General features: G+C 41.2%; 1 protein-coding gene across 3 annotated transcripts in view; it reads right to left on the bottom strand.

The window, feature by feature from the left end:
- Positions 1 to 687: 687 nt before the first annotated feature.
- Positions 688 to 27,032, bottom strand: part of LOC137134285 (transcription factor COE3-like) — a 137,771-nt gene continuing 111,426 nt past the window's right edge. The window contains exons 12-16 of one of the 3 annotated variants that reach the window (XM_067518947.1): positions 14,885 to 14,950; positions 13,943 to 14,117; positions 8,982 to 9,167; positions 5,675 to 5,764; positions 688 to 4,394 (exon numbers count right to left, since the gene is read on the bottom strand). In XM_067518947.1, coding sequence (XP_067375048.1) covers positions 4,363 to 4,394; positions 5,675 to 5,764; positions 8,982 to 9,167; positions 13,943 to 14,117; positions 14,885 to 14,950 — 549 coding nt within the window. In that variant the 3' untranslated portion in view covers positions 688 to 4,362. The remainder of the gene's footprint in view (positions 4,395 to 5,674; positions 5,765 to 8,981; positions 9,168 to 13,942; positions 14,118 to 14,884; positions 14,951 to 27,032) is intronic. The other 2 variants (XM_067518946.1, XM_067518948.1) reach the window with 2 other exon arrangements.

Genomic DNA, 27,032 nt, shown 5'->3' with positions numbered 1-27,032 from the left:
CAACTATAGGACGTACTTCCTGGAGCTGCTCGTCTTCTCTGGGAAGTGTGAAACAAAGTTCATGCTGATAAGAGGAAATGATCAGAACACGTGCAGAAAGTGATGATTTCAGTTGTGCCCGCAGTTCAACATCCACCGTCACTTGTTCACCACAACAACATTGTTGGTTAATCGCTAACTGCTACGAACACCTTAGTTTACACCTACCCAGAGCTGGAAGCACTGGGTGTACTGCACTAATTCATTACCTGTACAACCTAAATTGAAAAATGAAAAAAGAGCCTAATTGGAAAATAATCAATAGCTTAATCGAAAAAAAAAAAAAAAAAACTATAGTTACCTGCAGCCCTAAATCTAACCAGTATGTCCAGGAAATGCTCTCCGGTAGTTTGCAGCGAAATCCTTTGGTTCCTTTGGCTATTTCTCGGTGTGAAGATAAACTGGACTCAAGTGAAAATGCACAAGGTTTGGAAACTGCTGCTTTCAGCGGTTGCATCTTAACTGCTTTCGAAAGTTTTGGTTCTTCCTTAAATTATTTGTAGTATTTGTGCTTCCATGTTTTCCCCAGGGATAATCAGAGACCCTTTCATAGTCAGTTGACCTCAAAGTCTTAGGTTCCTCATTAAAATAAAACTTTATATAAAAGTATGATTTCTGCTTCTACAAATCATTAGATATGTGACAGACTTCAAGCCAAATGTAATCTTTATTAGACTGTTTCTGTACAAAAAGCACTGGATCACAGGAGAAAACAAAACCAAAAACATGCATCTATTTACAGCATGGCCCGAGACAGAAAAGGAAAAAACCCGGGGGTGTTTCCCCGTTTGTATTCTAAAGACATTAATTAAACATTGTGCTTTGATATACTTTGATGATATATTTCATATTTCACAAAGATGCAGTACCTCTGCCCTCTTTCACATTGAAGTAAAACATCGAACAAAGTTGACGTGGTTTTTTTAAAACCTCGGCTGAAAAACGGCGCAGTGAGAAGCAAAACTTTTTACAACTGTGACAAAAAAAACCCCAAAAAACAGCAAGCTGTGTGAAAGGTGGGACGGACGTGGGAGTTTGTGTTGAACTGAGATATGCGACTGTTCTCTCTGCAGGCGGAGTTTCATTTTAACTTAAGTGAAAAATGGCTTCTCCCAAAGACGCTAGACAGATGTTCACCCACACAGGGTGATACCTGCAGCTTCCTGTCTCTCCTGCTGGATTTGCATAAGAGGTAAACGTCCGATTCCTGCCCTCTAGTCTGGTTTTATTCCCAAAGAATTCAGAGATTCAGCTGTTTCAACATTTGACAGGATGTCTTCTTTCTGCAGAAAAGCCCCAGTCCTTTAATCAACCAAAGTGCTTTTTATTAATCGAAGGTAAATTACTGTGATCGAGGCTGAATCATCGTTTGGTGTTTAGGATCCACTTCTCAAAACGATAAAAAAACTTTTCAAGTAATTACAAACAACAGCTCTTTTAAATGCAAAGGACATGGTTTCCTTTGGCCCTGGACACACGCTCTACAGTTCATGCTACAGTTGTGTGGATGTCGCACATGGAGCCAGATTTTAGGGCTGAATTTTGAGTGCGACATGATGATGGTTTTTGCAGTGGATCTTTCTTCGTGACAGGTGTGATTTGGAAAGTGATGTGGGAGTTGGTTTGATAACAACATCAGAAACCTTTGAATTTGAAAGACTAACTGCTAACAAACTGTAGCCTCAGTTTGGATCGATGCAGAAAAAGTAAACAGTGTTTTTAGTGACAGGACCTGAGGGATAACGCGCGGTGCGGTAAAAAGAAATTTCTCACAGTTTCATTGGAACAATTAATCAAATTAGAAACGACGATTATCGCTGCGGTCAAATAAAAAAGACTTTGTGTCGGTCAGTTGTAAGGCATCAAACAGGACTTCAAATTGTTTAACCTCCCAAACTTTTCCACGTCAGCGTGGAAGACGAGCTTGCAGTACAGAACAGGAACACGGTTGCATAAGTAAATTATGTAGATTGTGTGCGACAACAAGAACAGTACCATCAACAACAACACCAACATCGATGGAAGTTTCCTTGAGATCATTGACCCAAAAACGTAGTTTTAAATCTGCTGCCTGTTTTTAAATCGCACGATCATTCTCACCAAAAAGAACTCAAAGATGAGGATTGGGTCGATTATTAAGATGGAGAAAATATTTTCGTCTAAACACTGGAACCAAGAGATTAACTTGGCCTAAAAGGAAACGTGGTGGAATATTATAAGCTTCTGAAATATAAAACTTCACATGACGAGGATTTTTGCCATTTCAGAATGGCAGAAAAAAACATTGGTGCATATTGTTTAGCTTTCATCTTTTTTTTTTTATTTTACTTTTAGCTTTTTTGTCTTTTTTGATAAGATGCATTGCTCTTGATAAGTGCCCCAACAAAAATAGTGCATTAAGAAATAACCATGATTATACATTTCACAATAATACACAAAGGACAAGAAGAACCAGGGGAAACACAAATGATGCCATTTACAAAAAGTTAAATATTGTATCGGAAAAGCATTTTTATACAAAAGTGATGAAAGCGTTTTTTTAACCGTCATGATGTTTTTTGTTTTTACAAAAGGGTTAATTCATCTTACTTGTTCACTCTTTTTACAATATCTAAAAGGTATTAAGACATCAAATGTGTTTACATATATATCTGCGACTATCATTCAGGCCTAAATCACAAAAGGAACTCCCCAAAACATACTTTTATAAATACATATAAAATAAGCACAATCAGAAGAATAACAGGAAAATCTGGTACCTAAATGGGATTAAAACTGCTGCAAGCTTTTTCTGGTTAAAATCTACCACAGAACAGAACTATCGTACTGAGATGTCCAAAATTAAAACAATAAAATCAAAAAATCGGAAAATTAACGAAATGAAAGACCTTGGGTTGCCTTGACTTTACTCAGACAAATGTTAGTGTAACATTTGTGGTTCTCTTCATGGCAGGACATTGGCAAATTTTTTCTTTAGTTTAAAAAAATTACTGCATTTTCCGTCTTTAGAATTTGAAACTCAAACATGGTTAAAAGCTATGTAACTGACAGGAAAATGCAGAGGACACCATATTTATGTGAGATCCTCTTCTGAGTTTTCTGGGAAGAGGAGATTTCTAAGATTTCTGTTTGAAACCTTTTAAATCTGGAAACCGTCTGACGGTTTTTCAGACTTATTTGAAGAATAAGATTTTTCCTGGTTTCTGGACTTGGTCCAACTCAGGTTCGGTGTCCACCGAGAGCTTCGGATCCAACAACAAATGTCCATATTCAGCTTGTGTTAGCTAAATATTGTGTTTCTGTAAAAATAACCCATTGCCACAGATCATAACATTATTTTATTTTGCAGCGTCTAAAACTGTTTTTTCATCACCATTAATTTAAACCCTAACGCACAACAGGGAGGTTAATGTGCAGAAGCTTGCTGGGGTTTGGGAATATCTACAAGCTTTTTGTTATTTGTTCAGTTCTTTTTAGAAGAAGAAAAATCTTTAAAATGTACTGTGCCTGGTGTACTTTAGCTGTTAAAAGTAACCCAATGAGAGTAAATAATGTGTTTGGATTATTAAAATAGATTTAACGACATTATAAACCAGTCGTTTCCAACATGGAGAATAATGATTATTCTACACAAATTAATTTTGTGTTTTCTCAAATCTTTGTTTGTGAAACATTGAGTCTTCATTAGTATAAAGTAGAATAAAATAGAAAAAGTTTAGTAAAAGTATCTCCAATTTCTACTGAAGATGTAAATGTAGTTGTGTACTTTTATACCACAGAATTTAACTGGTTTTCCAAAAACATGGGAGATGCAGAGCTGTTTGCACAATAGTAGTGCTTGGTTTAAGACCATTCCTCTGTGTTCGTAACGTTCAAATCTCAGAGTGGACTGACGTTATTGGGCTGATGTTTTCTGGTTGAGGACCGAAGCTCCTGGTGGACTCACCTCCCTCCTGTCTCACAGTGGTTCAAACTGATCTGAGACCTGTTCAGTCTCCACAGACCTCTCGGGTCAAACTAACTCAGCACAGCAACTTGTATGTAGTACTGCAGACGCCTGCCCTCTAACCCACAGTTCCCTGACCCCGAACCTTCTCTGGGGGGGTGGGGGGCAATGTCTCCATGTGGAGCCGCTGAAGACATCAGAACTTTTTCTTCTTCAGGATTTTCACTGAACAGTAACAATGACGTCTGCAGCGGCTTCAGCTTCAGGACGACAACAGGAATTTCTGAGGGATGATGCAAAGGATTTTCCACTGTTATTGTTGTGGTGTTTCAGGTGGGGGAGGACGGGGTCTGATGGTTTCTGGCTGAGAATCCTCCTCACATGGGGGGGACGATGAGACCTGCCATGGCTGAAAGACGACCAGACAAAGATATTTTTACTAAAATTCTGTTAGAAGCAGAGAACCTTACAACAAACACGTCTCTGCTGCATCTGATGATCTTTAGCCTTTTCCCCCACGGTTCCTTTGGGTTTTCTGCTTTTAATCACAAAGAGCAGGATTCCCTGCAAAAAGTCTTCCACTGTACACCTCTCAGTCTTTAATCATTTTATTGGTCGGTCCTAGAAGATAAAAACTGGGCTTCAGACCAATGTGTTTTCAACAAATAGGCACTTCGATGAAGCCAGGATTTGTTGAGAGCATTTCTAAAGTTGCAGTCCATAAACTAACACTTGTTTTCACTGTTAAAATGACCAGTTATCTATAACAATTAGTTGTTTCATGACCAATGCGTTTTTGTGGAATAATTTCCTCTTTTATCCCATCCAGTTTTCTTGTAACCCAATAATAACAGAACAGTTGACAAAGTTTTCCAACTTTTTCAACTTTGTAGACTTATGATTCTGTCCATGCATTTCCTTGAGTTTCAATCCCCATTTCATACTTACTTTTACACTATGAAGTTGTTTGTTTCCAAAGAATCGCAGAGAAATCTTCAGCAAGTCTTCAACGTGTCAAGTCAGTGATATCAGGGTACACAATTTAGTTCCTCAAGCAGAATTTTATACTTATTATATTCATGGTTTCCATTTAATGAAAGCACCTAAAATAAAAAGACAATCTTTCTGAACAACTATGAAGTTTATATATTTTCTTTGAACACATGGTCAAGTGAAGCTGGAAAATCCAAGTGATTTTTAAACGAAACTGGTTGAACCTGACACAGGTTGGTTACTAAATTTAGGTGTACCTAATAAACTGACCACTGAGCATTTCTGTGAGTATTGTTGGTAAAACTAACAGTTCTGTCCACGCAGGGGCTCAAAAACAACAAATCTGTTAAAAAAAAAAAAAAAAAGACCCTTGTGGGAATTTTATCAAAAGGAACCAGGATCCAGACTGACACTAGGTCCAAGTTAGAAATCTGGAGTTTTTAGTTTTTGGACAAACATGACTTGACAGGATGAAAACTTTAAAAATTAAGCCCCCCCCCCAAAAAAGTTCCACAAGTTATGGATCAACTTTGACCATCAAATGTTTAAAACCAGGTTTAAACATGTAGCAAAGAAGTGTTTATCATTACGGTGACACTGGACGTCTGTCTGCGTGTCCGGATGGGACATGGACGAGGACAGCAGAGAAGGGGGTGCAGACAGGCAGGAGCAGGGGTGGGGGGGTGGGATGCTCACCCTGGAGGTTGCTGCCATTGGTGGTGGTGCAGGTGGGGGGCGGGGAGGTCTGTGGCCGCACGACAGGGGCGAAGGCGCTCTTCTGTTTGACTGCAGAAACCATATGAACAGGAGAGAATGAATAAGGGAGCAGAGGAAGGGCAGGAGGAGGTGAGGAAGATGAGGGAGGGGGAGGCGGTGACGTAACGAGCAGGCAGGTGGACAGAGGATGTGAGTGATCAGTGGAGATGAGGTGGCTCATGCAGGAGGAGGAGGAGGAGGATGGGGCCGAAGTCTGGACGGACAAACATGCTCCGAGCACAAAAATCTGGCAAAGTTGATCCATAACCTGAAGGACTTTTAGTGAAACACCAACTGGACCCGACCTGAGAGCAGCAGCAGCTCCGCCCACACAGACTGAGCAGGTGTGTGTGTGTGTGTGTGTGTGTGTGTGTGTGTGTGTGATTTAATAGATAAACCATTGTTAACTCCTCATCTGACTTCTTTTAGGTCATTAATATTTTGGGAACGAGATGTTCACATGGAAATCTGTCAGCTTCAGGGCGTCCTTAGCGTTGACCTTATCTCAGAGTTATGACTTCCTGTCAGCCTGCACACCCACTCCAAGCCAGACATTTATTCAAGTCAGACATTTTAATCCAACCTGGACCTTTGTCAGATCTCAAGGTGCTACAGAAACATCTTGTACCTACGCAGTGTGCATATAACTACTCTTGCTTTTCTGGTCTCATTAGTATAAGAAAAGATGTAATTATTACTCTGTCAGGATCATGGAAAGCTGATGTTAATGATGCAGTAATATTTCTGAGAATCATCAGGTTTTTAAGTTTCCTCCAGTGTCAAAGTGATTAGTTGGTACAAAGCAAAAATCAAAGGTTAATGGCTAATTTGGTTTATTTTATGTTCCAGAACAAACACAGATGGGCTAAAGACCTTGTCCACCTCAACCACAAAAACATCTGATATTCAACCGTGTTTTTAGGTAAAAGTAAATCAGGCAGCAATGTAATGGCGATGGATTATTAACCACTCTAACCTGTAGGATCCTGATTGTTGCCTAATAACGAGAAAACACAACTTTACGATATGAACCTTTATAAAAAACAGGAACTACAATGATGCCATGGATGCAGGACGTTACACCATCAGCTGCATACTTAGACCCTGATTTTCAGCCTGTACTAGTTTGTGTTTAGGAAATGTGAATTAACTTTACAGCAGCCTGGAGCTCTACAGACAGATCTCACAAATCATTAACAGGTTCTCCATTGTTATACTTCCTGCACTATTAGTCTGGTACTCACTTGCTAATCCCACAAGATTTTAAGCTACTAAACCAGTAGATCAGGACGTAAACTGATCCTGGCTCTGTCTAAGGGCAGTCTGTATCTGAACCACAATTGCATGACTGCCTACATCTTGTCGTCTTCACCTACATGGGTTTTTTTTCTCTTACGTTATCTCACGCTTTGATATACTGCTGATGTGGTTCTTTAACCTTTAAATAAGTTGCTGTCATATCGCTTCTCACCCACTCTAATGTTGTTTTTTTCTTTTGTGGGTGTCTTGTTTCTCCCGAAGACCAAATTGAAATGAAATATCTATCTATATCTTCCTCTTCCCAGCTGCTCCTGCTCCTCAATTCTTATTCATTTTATTTTTTTCCTTGTATTGAAGAAATGGTAACTTCCGGTAAGTTCGATCTGGACTGTGGTCAAAGGCCATTCACACCTGAAATCTTTTATATGTATTTTTTACTTTTTGTAAATCTGTCTGTAACCCTTTAATGGACCCTCCAAAGGACATGGCATCTACTCCAATTGAAAGCTTAATTATTGTTTTTACAGCTGTTGGCAGCCGTGTTCATCAACTTTAGACGATGCAAAGCTGACAAACTTCTTTGTGAACACACTGAAGCGTTTCACAAAATGCTGAACTGTTCCTTTAGAAGATTCCACACAGTTTGTGGACCACAGTGTGTCTGTACATGATTTAAGGAGAGCATTTGAGAATGGAGACTGTAAAATGAAACGGGGGAATGTAAATGTGATTTATCGCTGCACGCCAACAACTATCAGTCTGTCCTGGATCGCTGCTTCTTCCCCCTCACACTTGCTCTCTTTCCACTGTTCTTCTGCTGGTTTTTCTTCTCTTTTTTCCATCTGATATTAATGGATTCGGCCCAAAGCATGAATGCATGGAGGATGCGGTGAAGATGTTAGTGTGGTTAGTTGAGGAGGAGGGTTGAGGAGGAGGATGGACAGGGGGACAGTCAGAGGAAGGAGGGAGGAGGTGAACAATGCGTGGCGGTGTTCAGTCGACACACACACAAATTCAAACCCTCGGCGGAGGAAACTGTAGCTCAGCCAGGCGAGATGTGAGCCCACCTTTTGTTTGGTCGCCAGGGACAACAACATCACCTGGCACGGAGATACAGTTTGAGCTCGCTACCTTCTAAACGAGTCTCCCGGAGACTTGCTGAGCTCTTTGATACAGAAGCCAAAACAATGGAGCGCTCCCCGTGGGCAAGTTTAGACTTTACCGAGCTCCAAAACACACCTGCGCCTTCCAAGCAGCATCTTCAACTCCAGGCATGTTAATCAGAACCAAGTGTAAAGTTTCAGTCGCAGAAAAACAACAGGCTGAAAACTACTGAAGCATCAACTCGTCTCCTGCAGCGGGAAATGTTTCACTCGTATTATTCTCTTTACTACAACTGTTCATCAACTGAATCAGAACGAGAATCACAGCAGGACGTCCTGAAACACTACAGTACAGGTTCAGTTGTGAGCACTAAGTCCAAAGACCATTTGATAATCTATGATGCTTTCATATGAACCTGGAAATAATCAGAACATTTAGGACTTACAACTGACCCGGAAATGTTTTAGGTTCTACACTGAAGCTAATTAGCATCATGTTACCTGCTTTGTACAAAGCTTAGATCTCCCTGCATTTTTCCACTGAAGCTCTCAGACTCTGATGATCAGATCCACCGATCACGGCCTTATAACACTTTGAAAACGTTGACTCTCACATTCCAAGCTGACCTAACTTCTCAACTGCAACTTAAAAGCTGAGAATTTGTTTACTTAAAAATTATGACTTGCTTCAAAAGCTTGACAGACAACATTTAACCTCACATTTTAGTGGCCTGTGGACACAATTTGCAATACGGTATCAGATTCTCAAATGAATAACAACGCAGTGTGTTATACTTCAGCCACTCTTGGACCGAAAGGCTCCCTCCTGCTGACTGCCCATCAGATGGATGACATTTGTTCCATTTACTCCTCCATGTACTCACTTGCGTAAGCAGAGTTGGCGGTGGAGCCGTTAAGGAAACTGGGGGATCCAGGTACGCCCAGGTTGGTCATCCCCGCTGCGCCGTATCCGTTCATGGTGGATGTGATGGTGTTGTAGTTGGACTGCTGAGGCGTAGAGCTCGGCACGTATCCACGTGGAGACACGCTGTTTGAGTTACGGGAGTAACCTGTGAGGAGGGAAGACATTTGATGAAAATGCTGAGTGCACGATTTTTTCAACCAATTTGTGGGTACGAGCGGTTCTTGCATGAGGTCAAGTGTTTAACGACATATTCAGATCATTTACTTAAGTAAAAGTACTTATACCACACTCAATCCCAAGTAAATCATTGCATTTCAAATCTTATGTAAGTTTAAATTTATTTGTCTTATTGTACTTTAATACTTTAAGTACTAGAAGTTGAAGTATATAAAATAATAAAAGTCTTTGGTAAATGTAGTGGCAGAAAAATAAAAAAACTATCTCCATTGTAATAGAGTAGAAACAGACGATGGCTTGAAAAGAAGTATTTACTTCTTTACTTAGTTATTCTCTGCAGTGTGTGTGTGAGTGTGTTTGAGAGATAACAGAGCAGACCTCTACATTGACCCCCTCTCTGTGACCTCATCACTTCCCCTCCCCCTTCCAACAGGCAAAGTCTTCCCTCCATCTCTCACTTCACTGCTGCACTGTACTCACCTTAACTCTCCCTCCTCTCCCCCTCTTTCCTCCCTCCTGTGCTCCGGTTGATTGACCCTCATCCAAGATGCATTGAATACCAATGTTCCCTGCAGCGCTCAGCCTGACCTTTAACCCCCTCATGAGGCTCCCGATTTCCCACCGTCCTCGCAGAGCAGAGCCAACACTGTGCCAAGTAGCACATTACAGCCCCCACTCCAACCCCCTCCAACCTCGTCCACTTTCCCCCATTTCCTGGTTCGGGCCAACGCAATTCCCAGCAGGAGCGGCTGATGGAGCGCTGCCCGGGGACGAGGGCGAGGAGCTGGCGATGGGAAACACATGTGGAGGAGAACAGTGCAGGGAGCGGCCGAGAGCTGCAGCACTAAATGTTCGGATTGTTCTTTAATAGTGTAAAAAATGGACTCCAGTCGTATTTGTTTTGGTGTGTTCCCGCTCCCAGCAGCGTGGGAAGCAGATTTAATGCAGATCACATCCTTCGACCTCACACTGGAGAAATGGAAACATGTGTTTGATTTTAGGAGCACTTGGGTTTCAGTGCGACTCCGAGCTGCAGCCCGATGATTAACCGGCTGACTGACAGTGTAGTTTCACAGAATGCAGCAGAACTCCCTGCAGGGCGGACGGGTGGTTCAGCAGTTTGTAATGACGACGTGTTAAAACAATGAACTGTTCTCTAATTAAAAACTGGACGTGTGTTCCTGCAGCTGTGAGAGGCTCAAACTAATAGAAACATTCACAGGTGTCAGTGTTGCAGCGTTTTCATCCATCAGGGTTTGGGAAACAACATTTACAAACCTGCAGAATGAAGGTGTGAAGCCACGACCTCTTTGTTTTATTAGAATCTTTTCCTGCAGTAGGCTGTTTGGGTGAACGCATTCATGTTTAAAGCAGAGCGTGAAGGATCTTGATCTGCACAATTTGTTTGTGGTTTTAATTGTAATAGGTCTGTCTTCTCTGTAAAGACACATCTGTCTGTGCTGTTTTTGCAGAAATATGTGATTTGATGCTGAACTTTATGGTAATGACAACGTGGAGCTGTGGACTTTGCAATTACACGATACAAACACTAACTATGACAGATTAATAAGTCATAATTACAGGCACATAAGTACATTCTTTTTCCTGCGGTGCCTGAATTCACGTTAACCTTTTGGAACACAGGTTCTCACATGACAATATCTCACTTGGTCGTGGTTTTGTCGAGTGAAAACATTTGTACATGTGTATATGTGTCCTTATATTTACTTTATCTTCTAAATGAACACATTCAGCGCTGAGGTTCATTATAGTAAGTAAATAATCTACACTCAGTGTTGACTTACAGGAATTTTGTGCAGCACATACTTATGTACTTGTGCAGCCTTTTGACTTTATGCCATGTTCTGAACATTTCACCTCTTACATGCAAACTGTTTTGAACAGTAACGTCAATAAACTCTACTTACAGTAAGTAAAACATTTGGGATACTTTATGATTCAACACTGACATTTCACAGTGACTACAAATATAAAATCAACAGTCTGGAATTTGTCAGTTATTAAACTAAAAATAATCTCTAATTATCCACTTTCAGAACCAAAACAAATAGAAACAAATTTTTCATTTTCTGCTCTATTAATGGATAAAAACCAGCTTCAGTAGCTTCAAAAGTAAAATTCTGTACTTTCAGGACTATTTGCTGACAATACTTATGTACTTACTTTGTATGACTGAGTAATTTAAAACTGATATTGATACTTAACTAAAGTACCTGAATACATAATCGTTCACAGGTTATGGTAAAGTTATGAGTAATAGTTTGACATTAGGTGATTTTTGATCAATAGTAAATTGTAAATTTTCCAGATGTATCTAAACATTTTCTATAAAATGTGTATTTAAAGGTTCCTTGCTCCTGTCACTAGGGCTTTAAACAATCCATTCTGCCAGTTTCATTTAACTTTTTCTTCTGACTCTTCTTCTCTTCTTACCATGATATGTAACTGTGTAAAAACTGTTTATTTGTTCTGAACCAGATGTTCCTATGTTCTTATTGTCTGTGTGTTGGAATTTAAAGTCCTGCACCTCACTCCTTCAAATCAATTATTCAAATGGGATCAGCTGCCACATTTTGCGCTCATGTGTGGACTTATTCATGTTTAAAGTGAATTCAAACCTTCCGAGTCAAACTCTGCACAAACATCATTCTGAGAAGAAAGTGACACAGTGACAGAGAAAATGACTAAGTTCTCTGGAGGTTTTTCAGGGTGCGAGCTGAACTCTACTATTGGCCCTACTGTCCTCCACCCATCATCTGTCAGAGAGCAGCAGAGGAATGAAGATAAACTCAAGAGGATAAAAACTGAGGAAGGAGATGACATGAAGCTGAGCAGGCCTAGCTTCTCTGAATTACCATCGTCGCCAGTCAGGTAAGGCCTGGGCTCAGGAGCCGCTGTTTTTATTATGTTTTAATCACAGTGGATAATTGCGAGGGGCACAAAGAGCTGCTTCATACTTCATAATAGTGACTTTCAGGTCCTCGGTGTAATATTTCCGACCCTAGAACACAAACTACCGGGTTATGAATTTTCTTCGTGGCCGCTGCAGCCTCGTTTCCCATGACCTCATAGATTCCTGTAAGGTGTTCATTGCTGGGCCGATGGGAAAAGCAGACGATGGTTTTGGGTGGAGGGGTGAGGGGGGGGGTGTCTTGGGAGACAAAGCAGCTCTATCTGCTTCCTGTCGACACGTGTTTCACGGGCGGTTTGCTGCACGTTCTGCTGAGCGTCTGTGACAGAACCAGAACCAGAGTGCTGAAATGAAACGCGAACAAACTCTAATGTTCTGGATGTTTCTACTCGTCAGCAAATCTCAGACCAACACTAAAGGTTTTCCTGCCAAGAGCTTCCATGTGAGGGCAGGCACCAAAACATAGTTAACATACTGTACATCTCCCACTGTGCCCCACAATAATTTAAAACACATCAGGGAGACAGACTGTAGTCAGAGCTAACGCCGACACTAGACCAGAGCTTTAAGGTCAGATTTTTCTTCATTTAACACCATTTTATCTCCATCTTTTTCTTATGGTGCCAAAATGTGGATTTTAGAAAATCATATGTGTGTCTTATTCTGACTCATATAAACTTGTCAGAAAAACAATGGCTACAGATCTGGATCATTACAGAGTCTGATGTAGACCTTTTTCTGAATCACTGCTGTTTGGAGCTAAGCGGAGTGATATAACTGTTATAACTATGTTATAAACTTTCTTGTAATGACTTATTGAATTAGAGCTTAAATTATACTTTTTTCAGAGAATTTAACAAAGTGAAATAATTGACAGTATAAATTATGGAACGGTTATCATTCTCGCCTTACACATAGAAGGTTCCCGGTTTAAATCCCGGCCATCTGAGTCCTTTCTGTGTGGAGTTTGTGGATCTCGACTGGGAGTCGAATCACTGACCCTCTGGTCTGTGCAACTGCTACAGCTACTCCCCTGCACTCTATTCAACTCTGTGTTTTTCAGAACTCTGTTGAAGTACGCATCAAAGTGTACTGGTCTCCTCTGAAAGAGCTCTTCTGGATGTTTCTTTCCTAAAGGGCGACTTCACTAATTTTCATCTTACTTTCTATTTCTATGGCTTTAGTTTATGGTGTAAACATACATTACTGCTCTTGAACTCTGACTTCCTGTATTAAAAATGGTTTCTGCTTCTAGCCAAAATACTCCTCCAGATGAGTTTTTCATCATTAGGAGTTAGATGTTGAGCTAAAAGCCGGTTGCCTATGAAATTCCATAGTGTGAGCAACAAGATGACATAATCTGAACTGATGGTTCCTCCAAGTGATGTCATCTGAAGGCGTTTTTCAGCTAAAAGTAGAAAGGTATTTTGATATAGGGAAGTCAATGTGAAGTTTAATGTACTACGCAAACTAGAACTATAATGAGCAAGTTTAGAATCAGTGAAGACATCCTTTAAATTAAGCAACAGACTCTTCAATACTCTGCTCGACTCTGTTCCATAGTGAACTAGGGTTTAATGAAGTCTACTGAAGTCGGAACTGAAGTGAACACTGCTGGACTGTATTAGCATAGACTACAGGTTTCTGCTGGACTATTAAGCAGTCTCCACCTGACTTTACCTACCAGCCTAGGAGTGGATTTTAGTTTGAATCACTAAAGCAGAACAATGTTTTCCACTGGTTCTACTGGGTTTGTGCCTCAGTACAACCCCCTGTCCCCCTGAGGATGATAGGTGGCGGTGAGCCCTCACCCTGGTCGGCCTGTGAGGCCTCAGAGATGTTGACAGCGAGCTGACTGCTGAACGAGTTCACTCCCATCATCCCAGAGTGAGCGGCGGAGCCGGTGAGAGACGGCAGCTGGTTGTGACTGCGAGGGACACTGTAGAGAGCCTCAGTGAGGTCAGCCGCTCGCTTCAGGATGATCTCCTGCACACGGGGTGGGGGGATAAAGAGTAGCAATGCAGAGAGAGAAAAGGGATCAATATGTTTTCTGTCCTCATTGTATGAGTCAGTGAATGCACCATGTCGTAGTTTTGTTTAATTTAAAATAAATGGTAAAAAGTGATTTTCTATACTTTTGCAATTGTTAATAAATCCAACAGAGATCAGAACTAACCATAAAGTAACATTAGTCTGTGAAGCTGGTTATCGATAAACTACATTCCCCTGAGATTTTAAAAGTAAACAGAGATGTCAGCCAGTGTAAAACTGAAGATCACTGATGTGTTTAATAGTTTTTGGACCAACACTGGAGCTTTACGGAGCAGTTTTACATTCAAAGAGAGGACAGTTTTCTTGTTAACAATAAGAAAAGTCATGAAGCTCATCATCAGCTGTAAGAACAGAATCTGCCTGAGTTAATAAGTTGTTGTAAGAACCCTGCAAGTAAAACCCTGAGAACTTCAGAGGATTAATTGAGTAATCTGAGGGTTAATCCCAGCTCTATCACCAGAAGACAACATCAATATTGGATGATTCTGCAAAACCCAGGATTATGTTCAATGACAGTGTTATTAAAATGATTTCCTGCCCAGGAAATCATTTATATGAACAGGCAGTTCTGTCTGAAGTGACGCAGACACTGCTGCTGCTCCAGTTTCAACATCAGACTCTGGCCTATTCCTGAACGACGAAGCTTTAAATCTCCAGCATTTAAGCGGAGGTCAAAGGTGAAGATGCAGCTGCCGACTCACCTGGTTGTTGTGTGGCATCCCATACAGAGCTTCAACCAGATCGGCCGCTCGCTTCAGCAGCACCTCCTGAGAAAGAAATGGAGAGTGAAGAAATTCATGATTCGTGCTCTTTATCCTAAAAACTGTAGTTTGACCTCAAAATATAATTCAATGTGTAACTACAGAACAAAGTCTGTTTTGGGGGCCTAGGATTAAGAGCTTTTATTTTTTTTTTTTAAAGTACATGTATTATTATATTTCCCAACATGTGATGTAAGTGTTTGCCTGTCTATTTGTGTGTACTATGTGTATATTTGACGGATAAAAAGTACATCTACTACAGCACAGAATGAACGTCTCTGTGAACTTTAACTTTTGCAAAATAAACAGAAGCAATGTCAGCTTTGCTGCGTCTTCATTAAGTATTGTCGAACATCTGCCCCATGAAGAGAAGCTTTCCTCATCTGGAAGATAGTTTTTGGCCCTTTGTTTCCAGCATCACTCTCTGACTCAGGTTTTCTGCTGCTTCAAATAAGTTACTTACATTTGGTTATATGTCAGTGTTTCCTTTACACTTTTCATTATTACAGTGAGTAGAAGGAACCTGGTGCACGAAGGAATTTACCTCCTAACTCAGCATTGACACGTACAGACAACAAACAGTCATCAGTGACTGACCTCTCAGAACAACCTGATCAGTTTGTACTGGTGTCATCAACATGGCCGCCACTGATACCGACGCAGAGAGATGGAGGAATCTTTGTACCCAGAAGGAAGGAAACTACAGGAAGCCGTTAACACGAAGGCTGCAGACCACACACGCATCTGTTTACTGCATTTACCCCCCTGCACCCCCACCTCTTCTCTCTCTTTCTCGCCCTGGGGCTGTTTTCCCATCAGCCCACAGGAGAGGAAACATCTAATCTGAGTGCCAGCGATGGCCGTTAATAACAATACCAGCACAAAGAGAAAACAGGAGGATAAATTAAAGTGGAAGATGAGGAGTGAAGAGGAAGGAGTAAAAGAAAAGGGAAGACAAAAGAAACAATGAAATGAGCGAAAAAAAGAAAAGAGAGAAAGATAAGAGGAGTATAAATGGGAGAGAAGGAAGGAAGATGAGAAAGCACTGAAAGAAAAGGAAGAAAATTAAATGTGGTAGAAAATAAAAAGGAAGAAGGACTTAAACTCACAGAGGGGGCGAGTAAGTGAGAAAAAGGAGCTAAAGGACGCAAATCAAAAGAGGAAAATAAACAAAAGGATCCACAGGAAAGGTAAAAGTAAACACCGTCCCACGGGTGTGAATGAAGGTGTGTTTTTTCACACCACAGCCTCAGGTGCAGACAGACAGTGATCGCAGGCTCATCAGCTGATGGAGAAAGAGGAGGATGAAGAGCAGGTGTTAAATCCCCGAGGAGCAGCAGTGGGGAGGTGGAGGCCTCTGCTGGAGCTCCCTGAGGAATTACAGCACAGAGGAGGACGAGAGACACTCGCACAGAGACAGAGCAAGAGACAGTTGTGGAAAGTAACTAAATACATTTACTCAAGTACTGCTCTTGTGTATAGTTTACTTTATACTTCTACTTTTAAGACACACGTGTATCAGTAAATTTTGATCTTAAATCTTGAACACATTAATCCAATATTATGTACAATTCTACTTTTACCCAGAGTCTCCATCAAAGTCTCAGTGTGAAGCATCTTAATATTTCTGAGCTCCTTGAAAATGACACAACTCAATTACAAGACACAAAAAAACAGCAAAGAGAAAAGAAAACTACTATCCACTGCCTGACAAAAATGACTACAAAGAGACAATAATTAGTATAATAAGTAATTTTATTTTTGGTACTTTAGCTTCAATAGAGTTTAAAATACTTTGCATATCATGTGATAAAGTCAGATTCAACCTTAAAGTACCACAAATGATGAAGTAGTTCACATTAGTACAGCAGTTAGATTTGGCTCAAACGTCTGAATGAAATATGTGTAGCACTTTACTAGTACTCGATGTCTTTTTTACTGCTTCTCCTGGAACATTTAAGGTCAACAAAGCTATTGACGACCATGTGCTGACAGAAAGCACAGGAACAGCTACAGATTTCACAAAATGTGAAAAGAAAAAGTCTTGTACTTGAAACAGAGTGTTAAACGGTATAACTGCTAGTTTTGCATGAAATATCTGCTCTGACACTGGCTCCATCTCTGATTATGATTGTGAAACTGACCCCAAACTATTTTTCTCTTTATAAGAGTCTTTGAACTGAACATTAGAAATTCAGGGGCTGTAAAACGTGTTTCTCTCAGCTGTCAGACCCAATCACCTGCTGCTCAAATCCGGGCCTTTTTATTTCTGTCGATTTTCTCCGAAGACAGAATCTGAGCTGGTCTGATGGGGAGAGATTACAGGGGATTTCTTTTAGTATTTTACATTTCTGGTGTAGCTGCAGCGTCCAAACAAATGTCTCCTGTGAGTCAGAGGAGAAACAGTCGCTTCAAACCACATTGTTTTCCTCCCAGCCAATCAGTGTTTCCTAAGGGCTGGCAACGAACAGGCCTTCGACAGGGAAACGCACAAAAACACACTGAAACACACACAACTCTCTTTTCCCACGACAGGCGATGACCCCAGAGGACACGATCCAACACGCTGAGATGGAAACAGAACAACATCCAGAGTTTTTCTCCCCAAAGAGACGAGGAGAAAAGGATTAACCTGTGACTGGACACACTGCAGAAGCTTTAGCTTCACATATTTTCAATAAACTCTGATCTGTGGTTTTATCAGAAAACAATCTGCTGTTTGTAGCCAAGTTCTGATGCATTCAAGTGTGTTTTTGACAAAGTAATTTCTAAACTGGACAGTTTAGTGGATTTCACTTTCTTTTAGAGGATATGAGTTACAATGAGCTGTAGACTGGTTTTTTTAAGGATTAAAGAGGTTAGAATGGTGACATTTGCTGATTTCTACTGAATAATTACTTTTCAATACCTACAGCTGATTATGAGTAAAGACACAGGAAAACCTGACAACAGACAAAATTCACTGACACTGTTCTAGTGCAAAACACACACATATCAGTGAGACAGACTGATGTATCCAGATCTACTGCAAATGTGACTTTGTAATGTCAGAGTAATTTACAGAGTGATGGGGGCGGGGGGGTGGGGGGGTCTGCGTGTTCATGTGCGCACGTTACTGAGGGCAACTGGGAGTTTGAGAAACTGTAACAAAAATATCACCACGTGTCACAATTGTTTAGGAAAGTTATTTTAAAACCAGCCACTGAAATGCACCAATTTGACGTACTAGTACCTCAAAAGCTACAGTAACAACCATAGATACCGATAAATCAATAAACATTCGTTGAAAACAACATGAATTAATAGAATGGATATGCAATAATAATAATTTGAATTAATAAAATAATAAAAATTATAGTCTTCACTATTATTCTGTTCAATTCTTTATCATTGTTTTCCTGAAGTGATTCCAGGTTCTTTTCTAACTTTCCTTCCTTTACTTTCTCTTTCATTTTTTCCTTCCTCCCCCTTATTTTGTTTCCTTCAGTATTAGTATTTATTACTATTGTGCTTATATTTTATCTCACTTATTTTCTACTGTCCATACACACAAAACAAGTTCCTAGCATTATAATTATCGAATGAAACGTAACAGTGTTGTATTAGTCTGCAGGCCGGAGCTGACCTCTCTAATATGGCGGTGACGCTGACGCCGACACACATCTACGTATGTTATACCTTTGGTAACGACAGGTTGGTTGTTGATTAATTTTCCCATCACAAACTGGTTGTTATGGTGACACTCTTAAAGGAACAGTCCCACATTTATAAAAGTCTTGTGTTCCAGCTCCACCAATCTCTGATGTGTTTATGTTGTGCTCTGTGTATGTATGTGTGTGTAAATGAATGGCCTCCTGTCAATCAGCCCCACTCCCCCCACCACTCCATTGTGGGACAATCTGTCAGTGTATTACTGCCAACACACTGTGTTTATGAACATGTGTGTATCCATGTGAAATATGACATGTGGACATGCGTGTTGTTTTCAGCTTTGTTAGTTCATTTGTTGCATCCCTTCTTTTCTTCCTTCCTTTTTCCCTTTATTTGCCTTTTTGTCTGCTCCTTTTCTCCTTTGACCTCCGTCTTTCTTTGTCTATCATTCCATTTCTTGTTTTTTCTTCACTTGGTTCCTTGTCTCCTTCTTCCTCTATCATTCCTTCCTCCTTTTCTTTCATCTCCTTCACCTCTTTTAACTTTCTATTCTTTGTTCCTTTCTTTCTAATTTGCATTCCAATCTTCTTGGTTTTTCTTTTTTTTTACCTCCTTTTGTTCAAGTCTTTATCATTGTTTTCCTGAAGTGATTCCAGGTTCTTTTCTAGCTTTCCTTCCTTTACTTTCTCTTTCATTTTTCCCTTCCTCCCCTTTATTTTGTTTCCTTCACTTCAATTCTTGTTTTGTTCCTAACTTGGATCTTTTTGTTTTCTTTTTTCCCCATTCTTACTTACTCATCTCCCATTTTCTTTTATTTCCTATTGTCTTTTCCTTCCTATCCTTTTAACTATGCTTCCTTCCGCATTGCTTTTTTTTTTTTAAACATAATTCCCTTCTTTGTTCTTTAACCTGTTTCCTTTTTTCTTGTCTAACTAAAACCTAAAATCTGCCTCACAGGTGAAACCACACTTCTGTGTGTCTGTGTGTGTGGGGTGGGGGTGGGGGTAGGGGGGGGGGGGGTCCTCCTCTGGCTTCATTAATCTCCATTAGAAAACAGAAGTTAGTTAACGTCTCCTTCGCTCGGTTGCAGCAGCGAGACGCCACTAGGCACCAGCTGCCCATCACACACACACACACCTCCCTCCAAACACACACACTTACACAAATACAAATACACAAACATATACCTGAAAGTCACAAGCATAGACACTGAACACAAAGCACACACAAAAGACTTAAACTCTTTCGTGTTGGTGTCTGTATATTGTATTAGTATTTGTGTGTGTGTGTGTGTGTGTGTGTGTCCTTCTATTTTCATTAGGTCCTGACAGACACAACAGCCTTCTCAAGTTAATGACGCCTCCGAGGCCTCGCTGCTGGAGAGCTACTGCTGCTGCTCAGAGTCTGTGTGTGTGTGTGTGTGTGTGTGTGTGTGTTTGTGTACTTGTTCATTTGTTCTCTGCCACTCTCTGATCTGTGATTTAGACACTTTCTAAGTACTACCCCACCACCCCCCTCCAAGGCAGCTGGTTTCTGGTCCAAGCTGAAATCGATCAATAACTGATCAGCTGCTAAGGTCTGATCTGATTGGAGAAATAAATTAGCACTGAGTTACTCTGGTCAACACAATGTAGCATCAGACACAAGACACTGTAACATGATAACATGTTGTCAGTCACTGTAACTCAAACATAATGATACTGAAACATTCAGTCAAATTTTTTCCCATTAACACCTAATCTCACAGAACTACACCCAGTATGTCAGACTACAGGTTATTAAACTGTTTGATTCCCTCATGACCACAACAGGTATACACACATATAGAGAGGGGAAACAAAACCACATGCAAAAGAACTAAAACAAGACACACAATGACTAACTATACTCACCACCTTGTGGCCATCTGTCTCCACTAACCAGTCCACTTACAGTTTACCTGCATGTCTGTCGAATCTCACATTCTAATCAGTTCATTCAGTCCACGTGGACGTTTGTGCCAATTCGGAAGAAATTCCTTTAAGGCCTTCATTACATACTACCTTAAGAAAAGTGTCTGTGGACTAAACCCAGAGACACAAAGTGAGTAAAAACAGACATAAAACAGCCAAAATGGAGACACAGAATGACTAAAATTCAAATGAATGGACAAGGTGAAAAACTACTACAGCGTGTCTCAGTCAGTGTTTGGACCTTGTGGAGGCCCATTTTCCTCTGATCTGTCCGTTGCCAGCAGAATAGAAGCAGAAACCAGCAGCTGTCTGCAGCAGAGAGGATCTTTATTAAAAAGTTCAGAAGATGTTGATGAAGTAAAGAAACACGACACCAAACAAACTCATTTAAATGTGTGTTTGTCCACTTCCTGTATATTTCCTGCTCTGACTGAACAAAGTGATGTTTGTGTTTTTATGCATCGGATCCAGTTTCTGCTGCTGCTGGGTGTGTTGTTATGTGTCAGAGCAGCTAATTGCCTCCACGCTGCTGCGCCATACATCCCCATTCACACCATTACACACACATCAGCTGCTCAGCCACACCCTGCACACACAGACACACACACACACACACACACAGCGCCATTGGATTCCTGTCAGAGCGAGTGCCGGCAATCAAAGTGCCGGGCGCTTTAACGGCGCTGAAAGGCCTGCCCCGATCGATACGGTAATGCACTGGCTCCCGGTTATCATCATCATCTCTTATCACTGACCCACACCTCGGAGAGGGGGGAGCAGGGGATCGGGGGGAGGAGAGGGGGAATACGGGAGAAGATGATGGAATAGAGATGGAGAGGAGGAGAAAGTCTCTGGGTCTCTGTGAGGAGATGGATGGAGTTAGGGGGAAGGGCAGGGGAGAAGGAGGGAGAGATGAATGGGATGAGGGGGGTCAGGGTGGATAACTGGACACAGAAAACAGTTCAGAGATGGAGGCAGCTGATTGGATGAGCTCTGTCACGGAGAACAGCTGTTAAATGAAAGGCCTAACGATGGTTTAAAGGGTCATTCCACTCATTTAGAAGTGGAACTAAAGCTCTTGTGTCCCTGTGGGTCTCTGCTCTTTTCTGAGACAGAACCTGTCAGAACCAAAGCCACATTCTGCAGGTTCTCCTGTAGTAATGTTGGACAAACACAAACCGCTCCACGTTTGTGGCTCCACTTCTATCTGATCCAGATATTTGGTTTGGCTTTTCTTCACATTATGAAAGACTCATACCCTACTTTTACCATCACTAATACAGCTAATACTCATACTACTACTGCTACTCCTACAAGCTGCCTGCTCATTTTGAAGGCGTGGTTCATGGTGGGAATTTAAAAGAAACAATATCTTAGTCTCTCCTGATCTGACTCTGTGCAATAGTTTAATTATTGTTTGAAGCAGTAATTAGGACGAGGATCTAGAGTTTTTAACTTGTGAAAGTCTGAGAAACTAAAATCAGGCAGAGACGTTAGACATGTCCGCACCAGACTGTTCCCGTTGATCTGATCTGATCTAAATACAACTGCACAGTTCATCCTGGGTTTACATCAGATAATGATGGAAATATGGAGAGAAATGAGGAAATGAAAAAACGTTCCTCCCTCAGTAAACTCTCAGAATGTTTTCAGAACTGACTAAAGTCTATATGTGGGTCTGGATTCACCGATCCGCTGTAAGATCTGCTTTAGAGATGTACTGTACATTAAAATTTATTTTATTTAATCAATTATTACGTTCACCGACAGAAAACCGATGAATACTGTAGTTTTTATTAAAACAATAGTAGAGTGGTATTACTGCTGCTACTACTATAACAGCTTCCACTCATATTACTCCTGCTAGCACTACTACTACTTTAACTACTACTTCTACAACTTAAACCTAGGACTACTGGTTATGCTACTACTGATAATATTACTGCTACTAATACTAGTAGTAATACTACTTCTACTCTTATCAGTGCTGTTGCCACTACTGTTATAACTACTTGTAGTATTAATACTACTAGTAAATTGATGTAGACATACTGTGTTACCGGTAAAAATACTGGATCCAAAATGTTATCCAAGTAAAAATACAAATTTATTATCACCGCATTTCAGAGTGAACTAAAGTGAAATCAGATCCACTTCCTTACAGTTACATCAGGACCCCCCCTCACTTCAGCTCTTCAGGTTTTTGTGTTTCCCTGAGTTTGAATCCGGGTAAACAGAAAGAAGCCTCAGTATCACTTTGCCAAACAGAGCTCTCGGAGACTGCACCCTGGTGGCCTTCCTGCCCTTGCCCTTCTTCTGTCCATCTCCTCACATAGCCCCCCTCTCCCCATCTTTGCTTTCTATTTTCTTCCATTGGTTTCTAGGGGCTTAATTACGGGGGCCGGCTCCGTGGCTGTGGAGGTGCTGGGCGAACAGGGAGCAGCGTGACCCTGGAGGAGAAGCCCTGAGACAGCGGCCTTAACAATGATAAATCACCCCAAGCATGGCTACAGATAGAGCCCCCCACCCCACCCCAGCCCAACAACCACCGCCCCCCACACTGTTGATAAAATATGGATGGACCTGAGCAGGAGGAATAGAGAGAGCATCGCTCTGGATCTCAGATTAGCGATTACCAGGCGAAGACGTATTCTAATGAGGTGGGACATGGGGGGTGGGTGGGGGGTTTAAGGATTAAAATTCAACTCATGAGCTGAACGTAGCTCATTATTGTCAATGAGAGCAGGAAATCTCCTCATTCCTGAAGAGGGGTCAGCATTATTAATCCCTCAACACAGAGACACCTTCAAGTCCACTCCTGGAGGGGGGAGCTGGGTGGGGGGTAGTAGTCAACAATTGCAGTTACAGGTGCAACATGCCACATGTTTAATCTCCACTGTGTGATTCAGAGAAGTGTAGTTTTTCCTGTAAATGCTCAGTTTGCCTCTTAAAGTTTGTTTTTGTGAATAAAAGATGAATAAATTGGAGTTAAGGGTTTTTAGTGGTTAATAAGATTAAACAGGACATGGGTTGGGCTGCCAGGTTGAGGTAATTCTGGCTCCAGTATGTTCACAGGACATAAATATTTAGATTTGATGGATGATTATGGACCATTTTCCTAATGATGAATAAGTGAATACAAATTTCCGTTGAGATGATCCCCATCAGCAGCACCTAAAGAACTGACTTTTCTTGTTTGGCTCCACCACACGTACACTACAGTGTACCAGTAGATAAAAAGAAATCACCATTAACTGTCACATGAAAACTGATATTATAAAACAGTTTTCACAATGTTTGATAAAGTAAAAATATCTGCTGAACTCTGAAGACATCAGCTACAGTGTTTGATTCATGTACACCTGACACTCACCTGTTAAAATGCAGCTAAAATGGAGAAAGATTTTCATCTTGTTAAACTGAGGCAACTGAATCCTTTTATTTATGCCTTAAAAATCTTATTAAAATCTTATTTTCAGATCACAGTAAAATAATGTAATCTTAATGAGCAAACTGAATCCTGCTGCCAAGTGAATTATCGAGGTTTGTTTATTTAAATAACCCTTATCTTATATTTAGAGGAGCTGTATGTCCACAGCTCAGACAGACTGGCAATCAGCAGGCAGTTCGACACGCTCCAAGACCAACTGGTCACTGATGACCTCTGGGGTCTCTCCTGGATCAGGTTCAGGCCTTTAATTTCATTTCCAGTCTGGCTTGGCTGCAAGCGGACACCTCAGGGTCCAAGCAGCACACTGAGGGAGGACACAGGAACATGTCTGTCTCACTGACGCACGTTCTGTTAGTTAGCGATGAGATGCAGTGATGAACACGTAGAGGGAGACAAAGTTAATGTGAGGAGCAGGAACTGAAGGCAGCTTCTTTACAGCCAAAGTCAGTGGTGTCTGATGCTGCTGCTCTGACTTGGAGATGCTCCTGACCAGTGATTGGTCCAGCAGAGACGTGCTCAGACACTCAACAAACCTGAAGTGAACACCTGTCACTGTCTGCACATGTGATTTTTTTCAGGAACATATCTACTCCATGCCTACACAATCTCACATGAGACTAGTGTTTGTGTCCAGAGAGAGAGAGGAGGAAGACACTGGAGAAAATCTGCTCTGACAGAACAAGAGTGTTAGCGGTAGGTAAGAGCTGGTTAGTCAAACTGCTGTTTGTTCCAGCTTCATGTACTTCACTGTACAAACACTGTGTCTTTGTAGCCACCAACCATTGTTTTGAGCGAATGATGCGACACATGGAAAACAAGTGGCTGGGGAGGTGTGTGTGGAGGATGGCAGGCGTACAGAGTCTTCTGTCTGATTTAGGAATAAAATAACTGGCTCAGGTCAGAGGAATATGGTGCTTTAATGAAAGGTAAAATACATGCTGTGTGTGAAGTGACTGAAGTGTGTGTGTCTGAACGTCCATCTTTCTTTAACCTAAACCAAGAGCCTTGAGAGGCTGAACCCGTCCATCTACCCAGCTGTCAGTGGGTGAGAGGCAGGGTCCACCCCGGACAGGTTGCCAGTCTATCTCAGGACCCCTCATTCACACATACGGGCAATTTCTCACGTCACCAGTTAACCTAACATGCATGTTTTTGGACCATGGGAGGAAACCCACACAAGACCGGTTGAACCCTACGATAAAATCTTCAACAACACTGAAGTTGGACAAAATGCACATCTGAAATGTAAGTGTAAAGCCAGTCAGATGCATCTAGTGGCACTATGAAGGGGTCCGACCCGCAAGTTGGGAACCACTGAACTAAAACGGTATGAAATGGTGAAAAGCAGTTTTAACAGTAAAAACCTCCCGAAGCATCAGTGAGCAAGGATTAGTCATTTGTTTCACTTTAAGTACATTTAGCTGTAAATGCTGTCACTAAATATCTTGTAACTGCAGTAGTGGTACTTTTACTGCTGCAGGTCTCTACCAGGCTCAGCGCATCACGGAGCTGAATCCCTGAGCTAATCTCAAACCAGTTTCCCGTCCTTCACAGGAAATCAAACTTGCTGCTGTTTTTCCATGTTTACATATTCACGTCTGTGTCTCTGCCTCCACCCTGCTCCCACAATCCTCCACCTGACGCCCTACAACAAGCCATTTGCTGTGTGTCGCTCTGCCTGTCCAGACCTCTCTCTGCAGAGGGGCAGCTGCAGGTGAGAACAAAAGAGAAGTGACAGGCTGAGTTAACCCGTCGCTGCTCGGTCACATGATCCACGCAAAGCTTCGCTTTTCCTGCCGCTCTGATTTCTCTCTTGCCCTTAGCAAAAACACTGAGCTCTTATTGAGTTTTCTTTTGAATAAATAAATATTTAAGAGGCAGACGGCAGGGCAGACAATGTACGTTCACTATTAGTATCAATTTACAAATAAACTGCTTTTTTGGTGACTGGATCTCCGATGTCAGATTTTGATAAATGGTTTCAATTTGGCAGCTGCTTTGGAGTGTCAGAGTCCATCTGACGCTGGCCGCCCACCGCCGCCGCTCGCTGCCTCAGAGAATCTGCTTCAGTTATCCTCGCAGCCGCCGACCGCCAGAATAATCTCTTCATACTAACCAGAGCACCTGACGGCCGCTCGGGGTCTGTGTGCATACAAATGTCTGTCTGAAACCAGGGTCCTGACGTAGCTCGGCGTCCATCTTAAAGGAGCAGTCCTGTGTTTTTACCATTAACTACAGATCACATACACTTTTCTTCACCGCTCTCCGTTTCCAACAGCTGAGGTTGGTGTTTAATGGATTTTTAAATGTAACTTTGTGGTTTCATTTTACATCCCTGCAGTTAGAAGTAAAAACCTGCAAAAATGATAAACCTGTTTAAGTTAGGCTGTAAGCTCACATTATTAAAGTATTAAAGTCCCGTCAAAAAGATGCTTTAAATGATTGATTAATTTACTGTTGCAGTTTAAATTAACCGATGTGAAAACCAGTTGACTCTCGATTCCAAACGTTACCGAATCATAAATTCTCATCTTACCCTCCTTTTGTTTCAGTCTGCATTAACATTTTATGCTGCTAAAACTGTTGTTCGCTGTCATTTCCTCCATTACATCCATTTCTCATTCCAATGAAAAAGTACAGCACATAATAGACAAATCATCTAAAATCACTGGTCACACACTCCCATCCATAGAAAAATTTTACTACAGACGATTAACACAACAAGCAATAAAAATCACCTCTGACCCCTCCCACCCCGCTCATCATCTCTTCACACTATTCTCTCGCATAAGATCGAGATATATATTCGACAATATTGTCTGAATTGTCTGTATGTGATTGTTACTGATGTTCTGTTTGTTTCCCTGACACAGTCGATGTGAGCTTTGACACACTACCAAAGCAAATGTGTGGTTTCTACATGAAACCAGAACTAATAAATAAAATGTGAATACAAAGTTTATTTTCATCATGACAAAAAATAAAATCCGAAAAAAGCACTGCATTTTATTATCCAAAAACGGAAAACAGCTCT

This window comes from Channa argus, chromosome 10 (genome assembly GCF_033026475.1).
Source record: "Channa argus isolate prfri chromosome 10, Channa argus male v1.0, whole genome shotgun sequence".
Lineage (NCBI taxonomy): Eukaryota > Metazoa > Chordata > Actinopteri > Anabantiformes > Channidae > Channa > Channa argus.
The sequence above is the reverse complement of the archived record's forward strand: the minus strand, read 5'-3'. Positions and strand labels throughout refer to the sequence as shown.